At 32.8% G+C, this 17,689-nt stretch overlaps 1 protein-coding gene across 1 annotated transcript in view; it reads right to left on the bottom strand.

The window, feature by feature from the left end:
* The window catches only part of LOC129234349 (ninein-like protein), a 206,242-nt gene extending 190,006 nt beyond the window's left edge, over positions 1-16,236 (bottom strand). Inside the window, exons 1-6 of the mRNA XM_054868342.1 lie at positions 16,175-16,236; positions 13,485-13,666; positions 11,357-11,450; positions 9,111-9,289; positions 1,811-2,107; positions 1,336-1,565 (exon numbers count right to left, since the gene is read on the bottom strand). Of these exons, the coding sequence (XP_054724317.1) occupies positions 1,336-1,565; positions 1,811-2,107; positions 9,111-9,289; positions 11,357-11,450; positions 13,485-13,664 (980 nt within the window). The 5' untranslated portion in view covers positions 13,665-13,666; positions 16,175-16,236. The remainder of the gene's footprint in view (positions 1-1,335; positions 1,566-1,810; positions 2,108-9,110; positions 9,290-11,356; positions 11,451-13,484; positions 13,667-16,174) is intronic.
* Between the last annotated feature and the right edge of the window lie 1,453 nt (positions 16,237-17,689).

The following is a 17,689-nucleotide window of genomic DNA, read 5'->3' as shown; positions in this document are numbered from 1 at the left end:
ATTTCTAAGAAACTTGATAACATCAAATGATATAATGATCCCATAAAACGATAACTTTGACATTCAAATGAATAGATAAAATCAAGACAAAGACAAAGGTTTTTTGATAACAGTAGGCGATTGATAACATAAACTAAGATTACATTAAGCAGAGACTGCTGTATTGCATCGATAATCACAAACAATTATATTGCGTCATTTTGTGAAGGATATAAAAATAAAAACAGCAAGTATATCAATGTAATTATTTTTATTTAAAAAAAAACTTACAACCTAGCAGCATAGTTTTTTTTTTCTTTACCAGACACTATGTTGTACCAATGGAAAGTTCAACATGATGCAACTGTGACCAACAACAATGTTGCAAAAGTTTTTACTGCGTGATTCTAACCAGGATAACTAAAGAATTATGAGGTTTCAAGCTAGCAGCAATGACGATGATGGTAAATGAAGACTGACATTTTGTCAATAAAATTGAAATGGAAGATGACTGTAATATTTTTAGTTGGCAACTTTTAGTAGTTTAATTTTCAAGAAGAAAAACTAAACAGTTCATTACATAAGAGAAATGATAAAAGTCAGCAGTATAGATTTTTACTTTCAAACGGAAAATTAAAAATGTATCGTGAATGCAAACAAAGTTCTTTATCTTAATGGAAAAATATTTCATGCTCCCAAACCTGATATACTTATGAAGCTGCTTAAACCACTGAGAAATAGTACCTCACAAGCACAAAATGAACTATGTGCCTTTGAAGTTAATTCAGCAAAATCATAATTAAAACTAAAATTAAAAGAGATGGATGGTTGAACTATGATTTTCATTTTTAACTACTTTTAAAAACAACGGATCATTTACAAAGAGAGGCACTTCATGTTTTCTTATAGTTGTCAAATGTACTATTAGGTGAAATACAAAATTTTCCAGTTTTTCTCATTTACTTACATAATATGAGTTCAGTGGTACATGATTCTGTACTGAAATGTACATAACCAACGTGTACCTCTGAACAATTTTCCAAAAAAAAATCACTTTTAAAAGTGCAAATAAAAGCTATTTTTCATCCATAATAAAGAAATGCTATGACGATAAAAACACAACTTTAGCTACATTTCAAAACATGAAAAAATAGTTATCTGTACATTTAAAGTTTCTACTGTTCCAATATACAACAGTTTCCCCTGAAAATCAGTCTAAATAACTTATTATTTCTAAGATAAACAAAGTAACAAAAATTTTTTATCACGCATAAAAAATAAGTAATGAACAAAATATAACTAATAATTATAACAACACTTAGACAAAATGTTTTAATGAAATAGCCAAAAACTTACCCTGTATTATTCACATCAATGCATGAAAATATCCCCGATATTGAAGTACTTGAAATTTGATGATCTTCACGAGATCCCTCATTGTAAACAGATTTTGACTGTTCTGACTTTAGCACTGGTGAATCACAGTTTTGGGGATCTCCATGTTGAAATAAGCCTTGGAGAAATTCATCGAAACTAATTTGACCATCTTGATCGCAATCTAGTTTCTCAAAGAGTTGAGCAACAACCTGAAATAGAAATATAAACCACTTAATAAATATTAAGTTTCACAGGAACCACATTAACTCAGATTTAGGTAACTTGATGAAAACTATAGTTTTTACAAATAAGATATCCATTCATTGCTTTCAACAATAGTAATTACAGCAAATAAAAATCAAAAATGAAATCTAAGTACCATTAAGAACACAAATATCAACCTTGCCCTAGGTACATAGCATGTCTCTTGAATCTAACATTTTTTGGGATTTACCTCCTCAGTCATATCCATTCCAATATGCTCACACACCAAAGCCAGCTCTTCGACATTCAAGTACCCACTCTGACCAATGCCCAGTTTTTTCCAGGTATCTTGCAAGTACTGGACTGGATTGCTGTCAAATGATTGACTCATTTCCCCATCCGACTCAAATGATCGCTGAGAAACATTGACTTCTTCATGACTTCCGTCGCTATCAGTTCGAAACTCGGCAGTCATGCGGCCAGATTTCGTGGGAGGTTGTTGAGTATGACTTGGACTCATAGGTCTTTTTCCAGCTACATTTTCTGCCTACAAAAGAAATTACATTAATAAAGCTTTGAATACAATATAGTCCATCCAAGATGGACACTCACAGTTCAAGAAAAAAAAACCGACTTGCAGCAATGTGCATCAAAGAAATATTTGGTTCATTTTTGAAAATTTCCTACAAACTAAATATAAAATAAATACAAACAATCTTTTTAAAAAAAATCGATTTTTCAATTAAAGGTGGCATTTAATGGCAATCTAAACAAAATTCTTTTGACCTAACAAACCTTCATCAGTTGTGAAGCCTGCCTAATAAAAAGATGCATCACCCTAAATATTTTTTTCTAATGAAGGCACCGGATATAATTACAAGAAAGTTTTACAATTTGATTTCAAAACTTTAACTTTTTCATTTGATAAATATTTTAAACTAATTTTTGCTGTTTCAATGTCTCTATATTAGAGATGAAAACAGTCGGGGGAAAAAACGGAAAATTTCGGGGGGGGGGACATTTTTTCCCTGAAGGGGTTTATTTCCACTCCGGAAAAATTGAATTTTTTTCAACTTTTCAGGAAGTTTTAATTAAATTTTCAACAAAAAAGTGATTAGAAATTTCTTATACTTAAACTGATGCAATTTCCTTCCCCCACTCTCTCCTTATATGTAAAATGCTGTCTAACTTTGATAATGCAAGTTGTTCTACGATAATATAATTTGCATTTTCAGCAAAAAACATTTAATTCTTTTCGGGGGAAAAAATTAAACCAATAAACTTAGTGAAGAATTTTTTTCTTTCCTTCTTCATAAAACAAAGAAGCATAACTTCAATCACATAACTATGTTTCTGTTGACTGTGCAAACCAAATGTATAGGGTGATGCAAAAAAACCCGGGCAAGCAATTTTCTATGTAACTTTATTAAAAATAATAAATTAACAAAACACACAAAATAATAATATGAGAAAACCTTTAGCAAATTAATAAATTCATTGGTTTTGAACTGGCTGCATTTTGGAATAATACAAAGGTGCAACTACTTATTGAAATTTTAATTCAAGGGCCGCAAGTACTTTAATCAATCCTATTCCCTATAAAGTAAATGGTTTAGAGAGTCGAAACTTATGTGTAGTTTAGGGTAGACCTTTGACTCTAATACAGGTCATGCAGTATAATAAACAAGATGGAGGTCTAGCGAATAGAGCAAGGGTTCCCAAACTGTGGGTCGCGACCCCCAGGGGTGTCGTGAATCGATTTTTAGGGGGTCATGACATTATCCCTACATTTTAAAATGTATCATTTGTGTAGTTAAAAAATAGTATTACATAGGGGAAGAATAGCATCACTTTAGAGTAGCATCAATACTTGAGCGCAATGGTGAATTCAGGAGAGGGACTATGGGGGCACTATGGGTAACCCCTTATGGGTTTATAGAACTTAAAAAAAAATTAGTTTTGGATCAAATGACCCTAAAAGATTTTATTTTTTAAGTAAAATACAAAACAGAGAAAAACTTGGTTATAATAACTCAGTTTTGTTCAAAAGTGCAAGTATGACTACTTTTACTACTGTACTTAGCACGGCCGTATGAATAAACTGAAACTCGTTCGTTCAAGTTTTGGTTCAGCTTTAGAAACCGTTACGCAGTTTTGGTTTGAGGTTTCTGATGGAAAGAAAAACAAAAACCAATTTAGTTTTGATTTGGACTTAGATTGGATTGCAAAAAATCAAAACTCAATAGCTTTCATTTTCAGACAGTGAAGTTACATTGTAAGGAAGAGATACTATCATACTTATTTTTCTTTCAAACAATATCAATCGTGTTTGAAAGTCAAAAATTACAGTTATTATTTCAAGTTTCGAAGGCCATCTAAAATAGAAAATGTTTGATTAGACACACCTTACCCAATATTATTCGTTGAACGACGACTTGACTTATTTTTGGTGTTTGATCAAGAAAGCTCTCAGTTATAAAACAAAAAGGTTTTTCTTTTCTAATTAAACTTACCTTTATGTGTATTTCTGTTAAGCAGAAAAAGAAGTTATGAGGATTGCATATATTTTTTAATGTTTAGCCATTTATATGCTCCAAGAAACATAGAGCTATTAAAAAACGCTATTTTTGTTTGCTAAAAAATCAATTTTTCCATTTTTCCCGAAAAAAAAAAACTTTTTTTCCAGCACTTCAAAACCTCCGGAAATTTTACATCTTTACTCTGTATACATAAATGCTTTAAATTTTTTTGCAAAAACTTATATATGAAGTAATACTGTCAACGCTATTTAATTGAATCTACCACTTTAATGAATCAAATCATCAAAAAACCAGAACAAAATTTAACTTTATTGAATCAGCTGCTTTATGGAATCAAAACTGTTTTGAACAAACGTGATTCATACAAGCAGCGGCCACTGCATTAATTTTTAAGTTTCATTTTACCTATTTTATACAAATATGCACACAATGTTAATAACAAGCCTCATTTGCCAAAACCATTTCTCATGTTTATCTTTTTTTGGTTGGTTCCTTAAGATGGCATAGTTGTTTTTACCTAAAAAAAGAAAGGAAGAAAGAAAATTCCGAATAAAGGGAATACTAATAATTTTTTAAATGGCAATTAACTTAAAAGTGTCTACTGGTTTCTTTTTTAAAAAAATAGAGTTTTCCGGCTGAGTAAGGAGAGACTGAAATAACTTGTAACAGAGGAGGTGAAAATTTTTGACAAAACGGGATGTGAGGCCTCAGAGACTGTGCTATTTTTTATTTATTTTTATTTTTTTAAATCCTGTAACATGGATACAATCCTTTTATTTCTCTTAGATGTTCTTTGAACTTTTATTTGCATGGGGAAAAAATCATTTTTGAACTTTAACTTAAAATCTACCTTCTCCAAGAAAATTTTGCTAGATCCAAAAATTATATGCTGCAGTAATTATAAAGAGAATATTAATTATTAATGAGTTATGTTCATAAAAAAATTTCACAGTCGAATTTTGAACATAGCACATTCACTATGAAAAAACTTTGACACCATCCTAACTATTCGTCTATCACGTCTTATTTTCAAAAATATTTCAGTCCGCATCATCCCTAGGACAAACCAACCAACTACCAACTTCGTCTGGAATGTTCTGCATCTCTTCACTAACACGGATCATATAAATGAACCAATCTCAGCAGATCTTGACATGACACCTCGAAGTCCCTCGTACCTACTGTTTGCAGATCTTAATATGAGAGCATTGTGTACAATTACCAAAAATTGTAACACTGAAGAGCAGGTGAGGTCTCACAGACTGCTGTTGATGAATATGATGAAATTTCAACCAGACGCATATGCCAAAAGATGATGATGAAAAAGGGTGATGTTCAAAGTCTCAAAGCAAGAAGCCAGTGGCAGAAATTCGGGGGAGGCAACCTCTCCCCCTTTTATGGTTAGTTAATTAATTTTATTTCCAGTTTAGGAACCAAAACTAGAAATTATTTATAAAAAAAGCAAGAATGTCAAAATTTTCAGAACGAAATTCTTTGCTTAACTTTGTATATCTGTTTACGAAACATTATTTGGCACATGCAGTAACTTCTAGTTTATGTATTAATTGTTTAAATATAGGCTGGCGCTCAGGGATCAGGTGTTTTTCTAACGGAAAGTACGGCCGAACGAAGGGGGTAGCAAGGTTGCCAACCACATTTGCTTGGCGAGAAGGATCGGAAATTTTAGTCATCGTCCAGCCTGGTGTCCCCCATAATAAACAGGGCAAGTTCTGTTTTTTCCCAGCTATTAACCAGCCAATCCTGTGCAACAGAACGATTGCTTAAACAATTGTCTCCTCTTCCTGATGCATCCAAGAAATGACTCACAACGCATTCACAAAAAACTCAAAAGAAGGCAGATTCTCACTTCTCCATTTAAAAATGCTTTGGGGGAGAAAAATACAGTTGCAACTAGAAAAGCTGCAGCGCACAGTGGTTCAAAACGACAGAAAAGCGGAAAAAATTCAATAACTTTGAATACCCTCAAAAAATGCTACATAAAATTGTTAAAATTGTAGTATGGTAATATTTATCTTCATGCTTGCTGATCGTATACACTGTGAAACCCCGATTTTACATACCCTGAATCTACGTTTTCCCTGCATTTTACGTTTTTTATCATCAGGTCCCAGTTTTCACATACATTAATAATATTAATTTAACCCAGATGGAAAGTTTGTTATTTATTAATTTCCCGCATTTCATATTTTCACTTGGCAGTTAAAAAAAAGAGAAAAAATGTTTTAAAATTAAGCAGAGAGTTTCCTTTAGTGCATTTTTAAACATAATCCACTCTGCTGGAAGTTAATCCATGAAAACAGAAATGCTGCTGCTCTATCCGTTACCAACCTTATGGACTTTTTGGCCGCCAATGAAGATGAACAAGAAGAAGAAATACAACTTGTCTCTTCTCTGAATATTGCGTTTAAGAGCTTACAAATAGTGACAGACTATTTTCTTTACCATAAAGATAAGGAAAAAAAATTCACTAAGTATTTCAATCCTTGAAGATGCTGCATTTACTTTCGATTCAATGACTAAAAAAGTCCATTATTACGGACTATTTCAAACTTAAATGACGGGATTCATAACTTAAGGCGTTAGAATGATCTAAACTCAGGGGTGCCCACCTAGGGGAGGGGGTCATGGTGCAGACTGCACCATTGAAATTTTTAGGAGGATTGTTTTGAGGGGTACTTTTAACTATTTAGGGGGGGGGGGAGGCGGCTTTTGCCATTTGGGGGGTCTATGCAATATTTAGGCAGGGGTGTGCCCCTGCCCTAAAGAGAGGGGCACCTCTGCTAAAGGGGAATGAACAATAATGTTCTTTTCGTAAAATATCAAGTTCTTACATTTTATAAGAGTCATTGTAACAGCCTTTAGTTTTTTTTTTCCTATTTAATTTTTGCTTTCTATACATTTCCCGTATTTTATGTTTTCCCATATCTTATACTTCTTTTAATTCAGGCCATTCAGAAACATGAAATCGGGGTTTCTCTATAGTTCAAATTCATTTCTATTTTTAGCCAAAAATAGTTAATTAAATCAATTGTATGTCACACGCAAGGTTTATTTATTGCAATTGATACCCTTGAACAATACTTTCTGGCAATGTTGACGAACTGAGAACAGCTTTACACTAGAATGGCTTCGAAAAGGAAATAAAAAATTTTAAACGTTTGATGAGTTTCTAATTTCCATTGTTTTATGAACAGAATAGTTATTTAACTTTTTATATAGTTCTCTGTATTGAGTTTTAAAAATTTCTTTCTCATACGTATCTTCTTTAAAGTCATACTAAACTGATCCAAAAATTGTTATTTTCAGGGTACTACTGCGTTGCATGTAATATAATGCTCTGCATCAAGTTCTGGCAATGTAAGTCTGTTTAAAAAAAATCCTTTTTATTTATTGAAGAATGTTTTAAGAGCCCACCTTCAGAAACAGTAAACAAACCTTTTTAGGCTCTCCTGCAAAGTAGTGAAACTGATGTATGTTAGTCTGCAGCATGTCAAATTTGATGACCAATCTTTTTGACAAAAAAGCAATTCACCCCAGTCATATCTTTACGGGTTATTTTCTAGTTTACAATATTGTTGTATGTAAATAGCAAAAATCCAACAAAAACATCTGCTATGACAGCAGTTGCAGATGGTCACAGCTAAAATGCTGTTTATTTACGGGAAGGATTAAACTATTGATATATGTAAATTTTAACCCACCGGAAGCTGCCGATAAAAGTATATTCAACAATATTTTTCATTATATTTTTTAGAAAAAAATGTTTCTTTATTTCAGGTAGTTTTCAATTTTGATGATTTTTTAATTTTTAACTATGATGTAATATGCATCCTATAAGTGTGAAAAACCAATCAGAAATGACTTTTATTACATTTTAGTCCTATTTACTGAATGAATGAATTAAAACTGAAGCATAAGGGGTACGTCCGAAAAAGTAAAAACATAATTGTTCAACAATCTTTGCCTATTTTTGTAAAAACAATTTTTTTTTTCAAAAAACTCTTATGGAGTAAGTTACTACAACTCAAGGGCTAAATAATTACGGCATGAAATATTTTCTATCTTAAAACTTAAAAATGGCTATTTTTTCCGCCTTTGAACCACTGTGCAGTGTTAGAGACTAAAAAGAGGGGCGCAACAGCCACCAAAAATGTGAAAAATAAACAGAACATCCAAGAATTGTCAAGAGACCAGGGAACAGAGTGAATCATTTGCGGAGAAACATTCAAAGAAGATTGGATACAATGCCATGAATGTAAAGGCTGAGTGCATGAAGAATGCATAGATATTGATCCTTTACAGCTTTAATATTTTTGTGACGTTTGCAAATCCAAAGAACAACTTGGTCATCGCTAATATGTATGTAGGGAGCTACCTGCCAAAAAAACAACTTTCCAAATTTAAGACTTGATTAGAGCTAAGATAAAGAAATTATCTGATTGATACTTGTACTAAAATACTTTATATATATTTTATTTAACGTTTTGATACTAAATAAATATCTAATTATGTTCATTTAAAAAATAAAATGTGTTTTGTTTAAGTGTGGCTACCCGACTCTCCCCTACATCTAAGTTCTTTAATTTTTCTTACAAGATGTAAAATGAAAGTCAAAACACTTAGAGAAAATGTCATTGAGTGGAAATTCGAAAAGAAGGGAGCAAAACAGAAATAATACAAAATGGTTTCAAAACCTGAAGAGTACACCAATAATTATAAATATCTTTAAAACTTTGGAAACTTAATAGAAATTGAAAGAGACATTTACTTTTAATTTAATTATTAACAATTCCTCTCATAATTACTTCAAATAAGCCAATCAAATGAATGTTTTTAATTTTCCCAAACCAAACTATTGGGGAAACAATTTAATTCAGACAAAGATGCTTGCATTTTCAAAGTAAGGAGCTTAAAATGATACAATTCAGTCCTTAAATTAACAATGAAAGAATGTTTATGAAAACATTGAAAAGCCGTGATTATACTTACAGAGGCAGAAACTTTTGTAGCTACATCTGCAGATGAAACTTCTGTAGAGCTTTGAGGACTTAGAGCAGCTGCAGATGTACCTGACTCATCATCACCATCATCATCTGCAATAGAAGCAGGTCTGGACCGCCGTCCATATTTTTTTCGTCCCAAAGTGAATTTTGGAGATACTTCTCGATCTGTCAGTATTTTTTTTTAATAAGTCAGAATTTAAAAGCAGCTAAAACAATTTATGTTATAACAAATACAATGGGATATACACAATTATAAATCTATATTTGTTGAACGGATGCAAATAAAAAAAAAACTTTTTAAACAAACTTCCTAAGGAAAACAATTTTTAAATAAAATAAAACCATTGAAGTATAAGATGACATTTATTTTTGTTCAGCAACAATAAATGAGGAAATCAAAATTATAAAAATATAAATTGCAAAGCAGCATTTTAGGAGGATTAAAATGTAATGATATCTGGAGAAGAACAAATTTCCAATTCTATAAATTTTACAAGGGACCAGACATTATAACTTTCATTTCCATTCAAAGATTGAAATTAGCAGGACATATGAATAGAATGAACGATAACCAGGGTTGGCTTTCTGCCGGCAGAAACTAGTTTTTGCTGTGCCAGTGGCAGAAACTGGTTATAACCGGTAAAAACCGGCAGAAACTGGCAAAAACTTAAAAGTGTCTTTAATAACTCAAGTAATTAGTAAATGATATTTGTTTAAGTAAACTAAAAAATTAAACATCATTTCATCATTTAAAAAAATAAAATCCAATGCAAGTGCACTTGATTTAGTTCAGAAAGGGAACTTTTCAATTGCAGAGGCTCGTAGTATTTGGATTAATTTAACAAAGGATAAAAAAATCATATGGGGGTGCTTAGGAAAGAGGAGTGACACCCAGAATTAAACGGGCATTACTGATTGTAATTTGCTCACTTATATGCTTCCTCTAAATTGTTTGTGATTGAAATTATCACATCACAAAAAGAAAGTGCCAGAATTTTACTTGCCTAGAATTTTGTACCTAATGTCACAGCTTTGCAAAACAAATTGGCCCCATTTCTCAAAACTTATTTATCTAGTCAAATTTTTACCACAACCCCAGTTACTATAAGGTGGACCAGTTATACAATAGATGAAAATTTCACGAGCATTGCTTGCTCCTTGATGCATTGTCTGCTAGCTCTTCTGTTTCAAGAATATCCTAAAGTTTCTCATTTGTGCATACTAAGTTGAGAACCTGTTTAGATTTTTGAAACCACCTTTTCGAAGAGGCAATTGCAGAGTCCCAACAATGTAACATTTGATTTTGAATTGTGATAATTTTGTAATAAAATTACAGTGCTTTGGTTAACAATTAATTATTTTTTCCATGTATTTTCTGTTGTATATCAAGAAATAATTTTTTATTTTGTGAGTTTTTGCCAGTTTCTGCCGCAAATGTGGCAGAAAGTGGTTTCTACCAGAGGTTTTAACCGCCTCGGCAGAAACTTGCGAACCCTGTCGATAACCGACCAACTTTGGTAGGCATTTAATCAGCGGCGTCGCTGCGGAGGGCCAGGGACGCGGTCCGCCTCGGGTGTCACACGCCTGGGGGGTGACACCCAAAATGAAGTTGCAAGTTTTTAAAAAATATTAAGCTAAAATGTATTTTTAAGACTACAAATTTGAAAATTTTCTCAAGGGCGGGGGGGGGGGGGGGGGGGGGGTCACCACAAAGTACCGCCCCGGGTGTCACCCGTGCTAGGTATGCCACTTATTTAATCACTCTTGTAATCCATACAGATATACGTGAATGACAAATTAGTACAGTGATATATCCCTCCCTTGGCGCAATTTGACCTGAAATTGGTTTTCATGGAGAAATATCATGCTAAACCATGGTTAAAATATCTGAGCCCCCCTTACAATTTTGCATATGGGCGCCCATGGTATATTGTGTTCTGAACTATTTTGATCATGTATTTTTACCTGAATTTTTCCTGTTGGCGCCAAAAAAGCATCTCTAAGAACGATGTATGACGTTCTTAGAGATGCTTTGTATGTTGATGACGTATGTAAGATGAAGTATGTTGTCATACATTGTTTTCTCTGCGATGTTTATTTGGCGCCAACAGGAAAAAGTCTCCAAGGGGGGACATATGACATTAGTTCCGACAAATCTTCTGACTGTATAAAAAAATCGATTTAGTTTTTTATTAGACTTGCAACATAAAATATTCAGAGAATACTCATTACCTGCTGTATCCTCAGAGGCTTCATTAGATATTTCACTTGAAATGCCTTGAGTTAAAATAGCAACGAAACATTCTTTGAAATCATCAAATTTGACCTACAGAATATTAACAAAAAATTACTACAAGTTTGGCATAAATAATTACATAAAAGTTGCGTTCTATATAACTACATACAAGGATGCTACATTTAATGGTAGTAAAATATTTCATTCATGAACAAAGAACAGTATACAATTTCAAATGAATCATGAACTAAAATGTAATCTACTGGTTCCAAACAAAAATCTTCTATTTAAAAAAATAGAAAGAAAGAAACCTCATACTTAAAATGATTACTGTGCATTGGAAACAATGCCAAAAGCATCAACTTTATGCTTAAAATGGAGTGTCAAATTCCTTGGATTTGCATACATCGTCGTCTCAGAGCAACAGTAAGACATCTAATCCCAGGAATAACACTAAGATATCCTACTGTTGCTCTGAGGCGATGATATACATATATTTATATTTTCTTTAATTGTGTGATGTTACCTATGAACAATAATAAAATCAGTCCTGGTTTACCTTATGGTAAAAATGGCAGTCAAGATCTAGCTGGAGGGTAAAAAAATATGTACATAAAGTATTAAAATTGGCAGATCTTTTCCTACTCCCAGTATCAGAAAACACGGCTTGGTTTCCACGGTTTCTAAGCATTTTTTTTCTCCCCCCCCCCCCCCAAGAAATCATGATTTTCCATGACAAATTTCAATTATGGTAAAAACCCATCAGTTTCGAGGTGGACGGATACACTTTTTGCTCTCTGGGGTTCTTCATGACTCTAAGCATTTGGCCATTGCACGGACACACTAAAAAAAATGACCGAAAAGGGTTCCATCAAAAATCACATAAAAAGGCTGTGTCCATTTGCAAATTATGATCTGGTCATGATTGCAAGTGCATAGGAACCTCTATCAAAAAGCTGATTTTAAATTCTAGCACATGCCTCCCTATTTATAGAATTGAAAAGATGAATTAATCCCACCTGCTTGTCTGTAAGCAACTACAGTCTGACGTGGTCCATCATTTCAAAAAAATTCCAGAGGAAAAGGGAAACGGGTGCATTGTGAGAGGTCAACCACAACCATCAGGGTTGCAAAGCTACTGCTAACTTCATCCAAATTTGGCAGGGCATAGCCATCCAGCGGCTCTTTTGTGTCCTTTTTTGCATGTAGTGCCCCCCAACTCCTGTTTCCATGTCCCTAAGAGTCAATTCCAATAATGCCACATCCCTTAATAAACAGGAGTTAAAACAGAAAAGACTGGATTTCTGGAAAGGTAGTTTCAAGATTGAAAATTGCTTTCTTTCTCATTTATTTCTAATGCGCAAAATATTCAAAATGTATAACCAAACACTTTTCATGGTATAGCAATTTCTCCTTTATATCACTTGCTTTAAAATAATTAATTACTCGTATTGATATCATGCTGACTTACGGGAAGCAAAATAAATTAAACGTCTCTTTTATTTTAATTTTCTTTTCATTTTGCATGATTTGTTTCTCAAAATTATTTAGAACATCCTTTTAAGGTAAATCAATGTCTTTATGAATGTACATGCGAGCTAGGCCATGCAATAGTTCTTTCGAAATTGCTATATAGAGGTCTAAATCCAAAGGAAGAATGTCTCCAGCTTTAAGGAGAAGCATTTATTTCACTTACATGGCTATCTTGCAAAGTGCATGTAGATTGAAATCAAGATATTGGTCACTTTGTAAAATGCAGGCTAAAAATGGTTCCAATCTTTTGATGAGAATTGGAAAACAAGAAGAGAAAATCAGGAGTGGTAGACATTCTCTCTCTTGGTTTCCCTAAAAATAGTTTGTCCTGCACTTTAAGTGCTGAGTGACCATGATCCCTTTTTGTGCTTTATTAAGACCATTTTAGACCTTTTGTTATACCAGTTGAGGTTCTCATCACAAAATATTATTTGAATGTTTTAGAATTTGAAAATAATTTGTAATTGCTTCCTGAAAAGGGGTTTCAAATTTTATTTGTCCCAAAAATCTTTAAAATTTGGACTAATATTAAATCATGCAAGCAAAAGAGTGGAAAGTTCATGATGCATAATCTGTAAAATAAATAATAACCTCAGAATCAATTGCAAAAAGATGATGAGCTAATATGTTGGCATGTTCTGTCAAATGCAGTTTTTCGCATAATGCTTTCAATTCATCTTCATTCAAAGAACCACTTCCAGTAGAATCACAGCTGTCAAAAACTTCCTTCAGCTGTGACACATACTTATGATTATCTTCCGAATCATCCATTTCTGGAAAAGAGAATAGTAGGTTATATACACACACTTAGTGCTAATACATATTATTATACGTGAAATTACATTCTTACAGAAGCATATATTTTTAAAATATCTAATTGGACAGTAAACAAAAAATTACTTTCCTGTAAAAGGTTTGGAGCATTTTTTATTTTTGGTGATTTTGATTTATTTATCGCTGTTGCACACTAAAAATTTCGTAAAGCCATGTCCAACAGGTGAGTTTTAGGGGTTAATGCCTCCCACTGAAGAAAAAATAATAAGCCAAAAGAAGAAAAAGTAAAAAAATATTTTACTTTTATAACTTAAGTATAAAAGTGTGAAGTGCTTTTTCTCCGAAGTTTTTCTGGAATTTAAGACTGTGAAAGCTTTACCAACTGGAATAACATTTTGGAAAAACTATGGAGGAAGAACTGCAGAATGATTTGTCAACACAAAGCTCTAACAGCATTAATATTGCTTAAGGAGGTTATGATGAATTTGGTATATGTTGCAGCTATGAAGATGCATTGATTGTGTTTGGTAATGTAATTTGCATCTACAATAAGCTTTTTCTTGTTTAGTTTATTAAGCATTATTCCAGAATATGAAACCTAATATACATGCTACAATATAAAAGAATCTGTGGGCAGTTTTTTATACTAATTTCAATATACCGCACAGTAAACAGACTTGATTAAAAAAGAAACGGAAAGTTTGATTAAAAAGATGTAAAATGAAGGAATACTGCTCCTATTGGCACAGTCAGAATTATTCTTCAGGGGGAGGGAGGGAGTACAGCACTCCTTACAGGTATATAGATGCCATGCTGGGATTGCCAATTTAATGTAAAATGAAAACTTGGGAGATTTAACTCTCACCCCCTCCCCCTGGGAAAGGATGTAGAAGCTTTAAAACCCTTCCCTTTATGAAAACCTGGACATGGGCCTGCTTATATGTATCACTAATCCCATTGAGCACAAAATCTTAACTACCACATGAAACAAGTGATCTTATTGCAAATAACTCTATGAGACACCTTAAAATTAAGTGAAAATACTACAAGATAGTAAGTTGTAAGTTGAAAGAATCAAGTCACCAAACTAGCACTGAAATATAGTCCTTAGTGAGAAATAGGGAGTCAAATTGGGGCATAAACGGCAATTAACTGTTGGAAAGAAATGAAGTGTAACTAATAAAAAAGACCAAAAGAAGTAATCAGGAAATGATCTCAAAAAGGTAGCATTGAAAAAAAAACGATTTCTAAAAAGTTGCAGTTGCTAAAAATCATTAATAATACAAATGAAAAAAAAAAGAATTTATTTATTATTCAGCTTCTCCCTTAACAGGGGAGGTGCGGTCTCAAAGACCGCTCAAAAGTTCATCCGATCACCCCTATTTCAGTTTCAGTCCGATTGAATGTTTGTTCTCAATAGCTTTTTGTTTTGTGCCCTCGAACACCCTCCTTGCTTATATCAGTATCTTTAGGCAAGTGCATCTGGTTTAAATTTCATTGCATTCTTAGAAGCGGTCTGTGAGACTGCACCTGCCCCTCAGTGTTACAATTTTCTTCAGTAGTAGACATGGCTCTTAACGTTAGAAACCGCAGATATAGGTTCATTTAATCTTATCCGGGTTATGTGGAAGAGATGCAAAATAGTCTAGATGAGGTTGGGAGTTGTTTGAAATGTTCACAAACATTACGCAATGATGTTCTAGGGACAATGAAGACTAAATTATTTCTTGAAACACGACACGAAATACTAGTAGTTAAAGGGCTGTCAAAATTTTCCCGTAACATGATATAATCAATTTTCTGGTACTAAAACACTCTTTATATATTAAACAACTAAAATGAAATCATTAATAAATAATAGATTCATTTTTATTACGAATAGTGAGTTATTTACTGCAGCATATGACTTTCTCGAAAAACCTTAAGACTCTGGCAAAATTTCCTCGAAAATGGTATATTTCGATTCAAAGTTAAAAAATATTTTCTCCCCGTACTAATAAAAGTTCCAAGAAAATCTGAGGAAAATTAGGACTGTATCTTAATTACACGATTTTTGAGAATTTTTTAATAGAGCGGTATCTGAGACCTCACGTCCCCTGTTACGTCCTACTTTTTCACCTCCCCTGTTACAGGTTATTGAAAAATTACGGTTTAAGTTTTGAAATTAAGTGATATTAGGGAGCAAAATAGTTCCTTAACCTTAACAATTCCGAGTCCTAGACCATAAGTAAAAATACTAATTACTATAATTATTCAGGCAAAGAAGCTAATGAATCACAAGTTTTAAGAATACTTAAAAGAAACCATAAAAACAGCAAAAGAACCATTCCAAGAATTGATTTCCGGAATCATTAGTTCAATGTAACGTTTGACCTACTTTTGCACTTATAAAAAGATATACAGAAACACCTGGAAAATATTTTAAAAGACACGGTTTCTTTCATTTCTTCCCTTCAAAGGAAAGTAACATTTCATTAAATCAATAATGAGCAATAAAAGTTCAATACCCTTAGTTAGAAATATCGATTACAAATGAAGTGATATAAATTGAACTTGCTTCAGGAATTGCATGAAACGGAGAGTGATTTATTCACACGTGTGAAATGCTCTGCAGAACTTTAAAAATTAAAGAGCTGTACATCAAGACATAAAATTAAATCATCTGACACGCTAAGAACAAGCAGAATGAAATACATTTGCGTAACTTCTACAACGTCGAGCAAGTTTTTAATTTCTTCAATGTTTATTTTGACAACGAGAAAGATAACTTCTACTTCTGCTACTGCAAAATTGTAAATCAAAAGGAAGTGTCTGCTACTCCTCGATTTTTCTAGCAACCTTTGTAGTAGCTTGGCGTGGTTTCAGACGTCCCCGATATTTGGCGATCACGTTCGCGTTGTTTATTCCAGCGAGCAACAACTGCGCCTCGTGCTTTTCTCAGCATACTTTCCTATATGGATAGTATTTTAATGATCTAATTATTGTAATTATAGAGGAATGACTATTGAAGTAGGGGCGAAGTTTTCTTCATTTGAAAGCTTACGAATAAATTACGGAAGAAGAGAATTTTGTGCATTTTTATGTGCAAGATTCTGCTAAATTGACGAGTGATGTTCATATTCGACACGTTACAAACATGGAAATGCTGAATTGGTGTATTACAAATCAAAATACACCAATGTTTTTAGCCAAAAAAAAGGAAAGAAAACAAAAGTGAAAGTAAATCTAAGTGAGTATAAGTTTTGTGTGTTGACCAGTACACGGAACTGACATGTAAGAAATTTAATCTAACTTTCTTGCAAGTTGCTTCCTCTTTAAAAAGTGATACTACGTTGCATATATTAGCTGTTTTATAAGGTTATAAATAAATATATTGCTCAAAATGTGTCGCAATTCATTTATGATCCTAAGTTTGCCGATGATTGGTTTTATAAACCGTATTTAGCCACCAAAGAAGCTTTCTGGTGTTTTTGGGACCTCTATTTGGTGTATTTTTAATCAACATAAATGCTGCTTTCTGTTTGATGATACATTTATAGTATTAACAGCCATTTTTTATACTAGAGCTCCTACAGCTCAACACGCAATTAAAATAGCTATGGGTTATTATTTTATACTTATTGACAAATTGCTTCATGTAATATCTTTTCAATAATGTTTTTGTAGCTCTTTTACGATGTATCATTCTTGTTGCACTGTAATGTTAGTATTATATTCCTGGCTTCTTTTTTCTTTTCATGGCAATGCATACTGGTTTACTTTTTGTGAGGCTACTTCTATCTAAAGATGGACTGCATCTTGTCGAGTGTAAATAAACAACAGCTAAATCATTGGTGATTTTGACCTGGAGTTTTGGGCGAATGCAATGGTTTGACGTGCATGAACGAATGGAAAGGTACCCAAGGATAATTTGGTAAGGGAAATTTTAATAATTAAATTTAATTTATGTTTCACAAAAGAACTAGATAACAGTGCCCAAAAAAAACTATTAAAAACTTCAATTATTAAAGAATCTAATATTT

This window comes from Uloborus diversus, chromosome 1 (genome assembly GCF_026930045.1).
Source record: "Uloborus diversus isolate 005 chromosome 1, Udiv.v.3.1, whole genome shotgun sequence".
Lineage (NCBI taxonomy): Eukaryota > Metazoa > Arthropoda > Arachnida > Araneae > Uloboridae > Uloborus > Uloborus diversus.
Note: the sequence above shows the minus strand (reverse complement) of the source record. Positions and strands in the feature narration are given on the sequence as shown.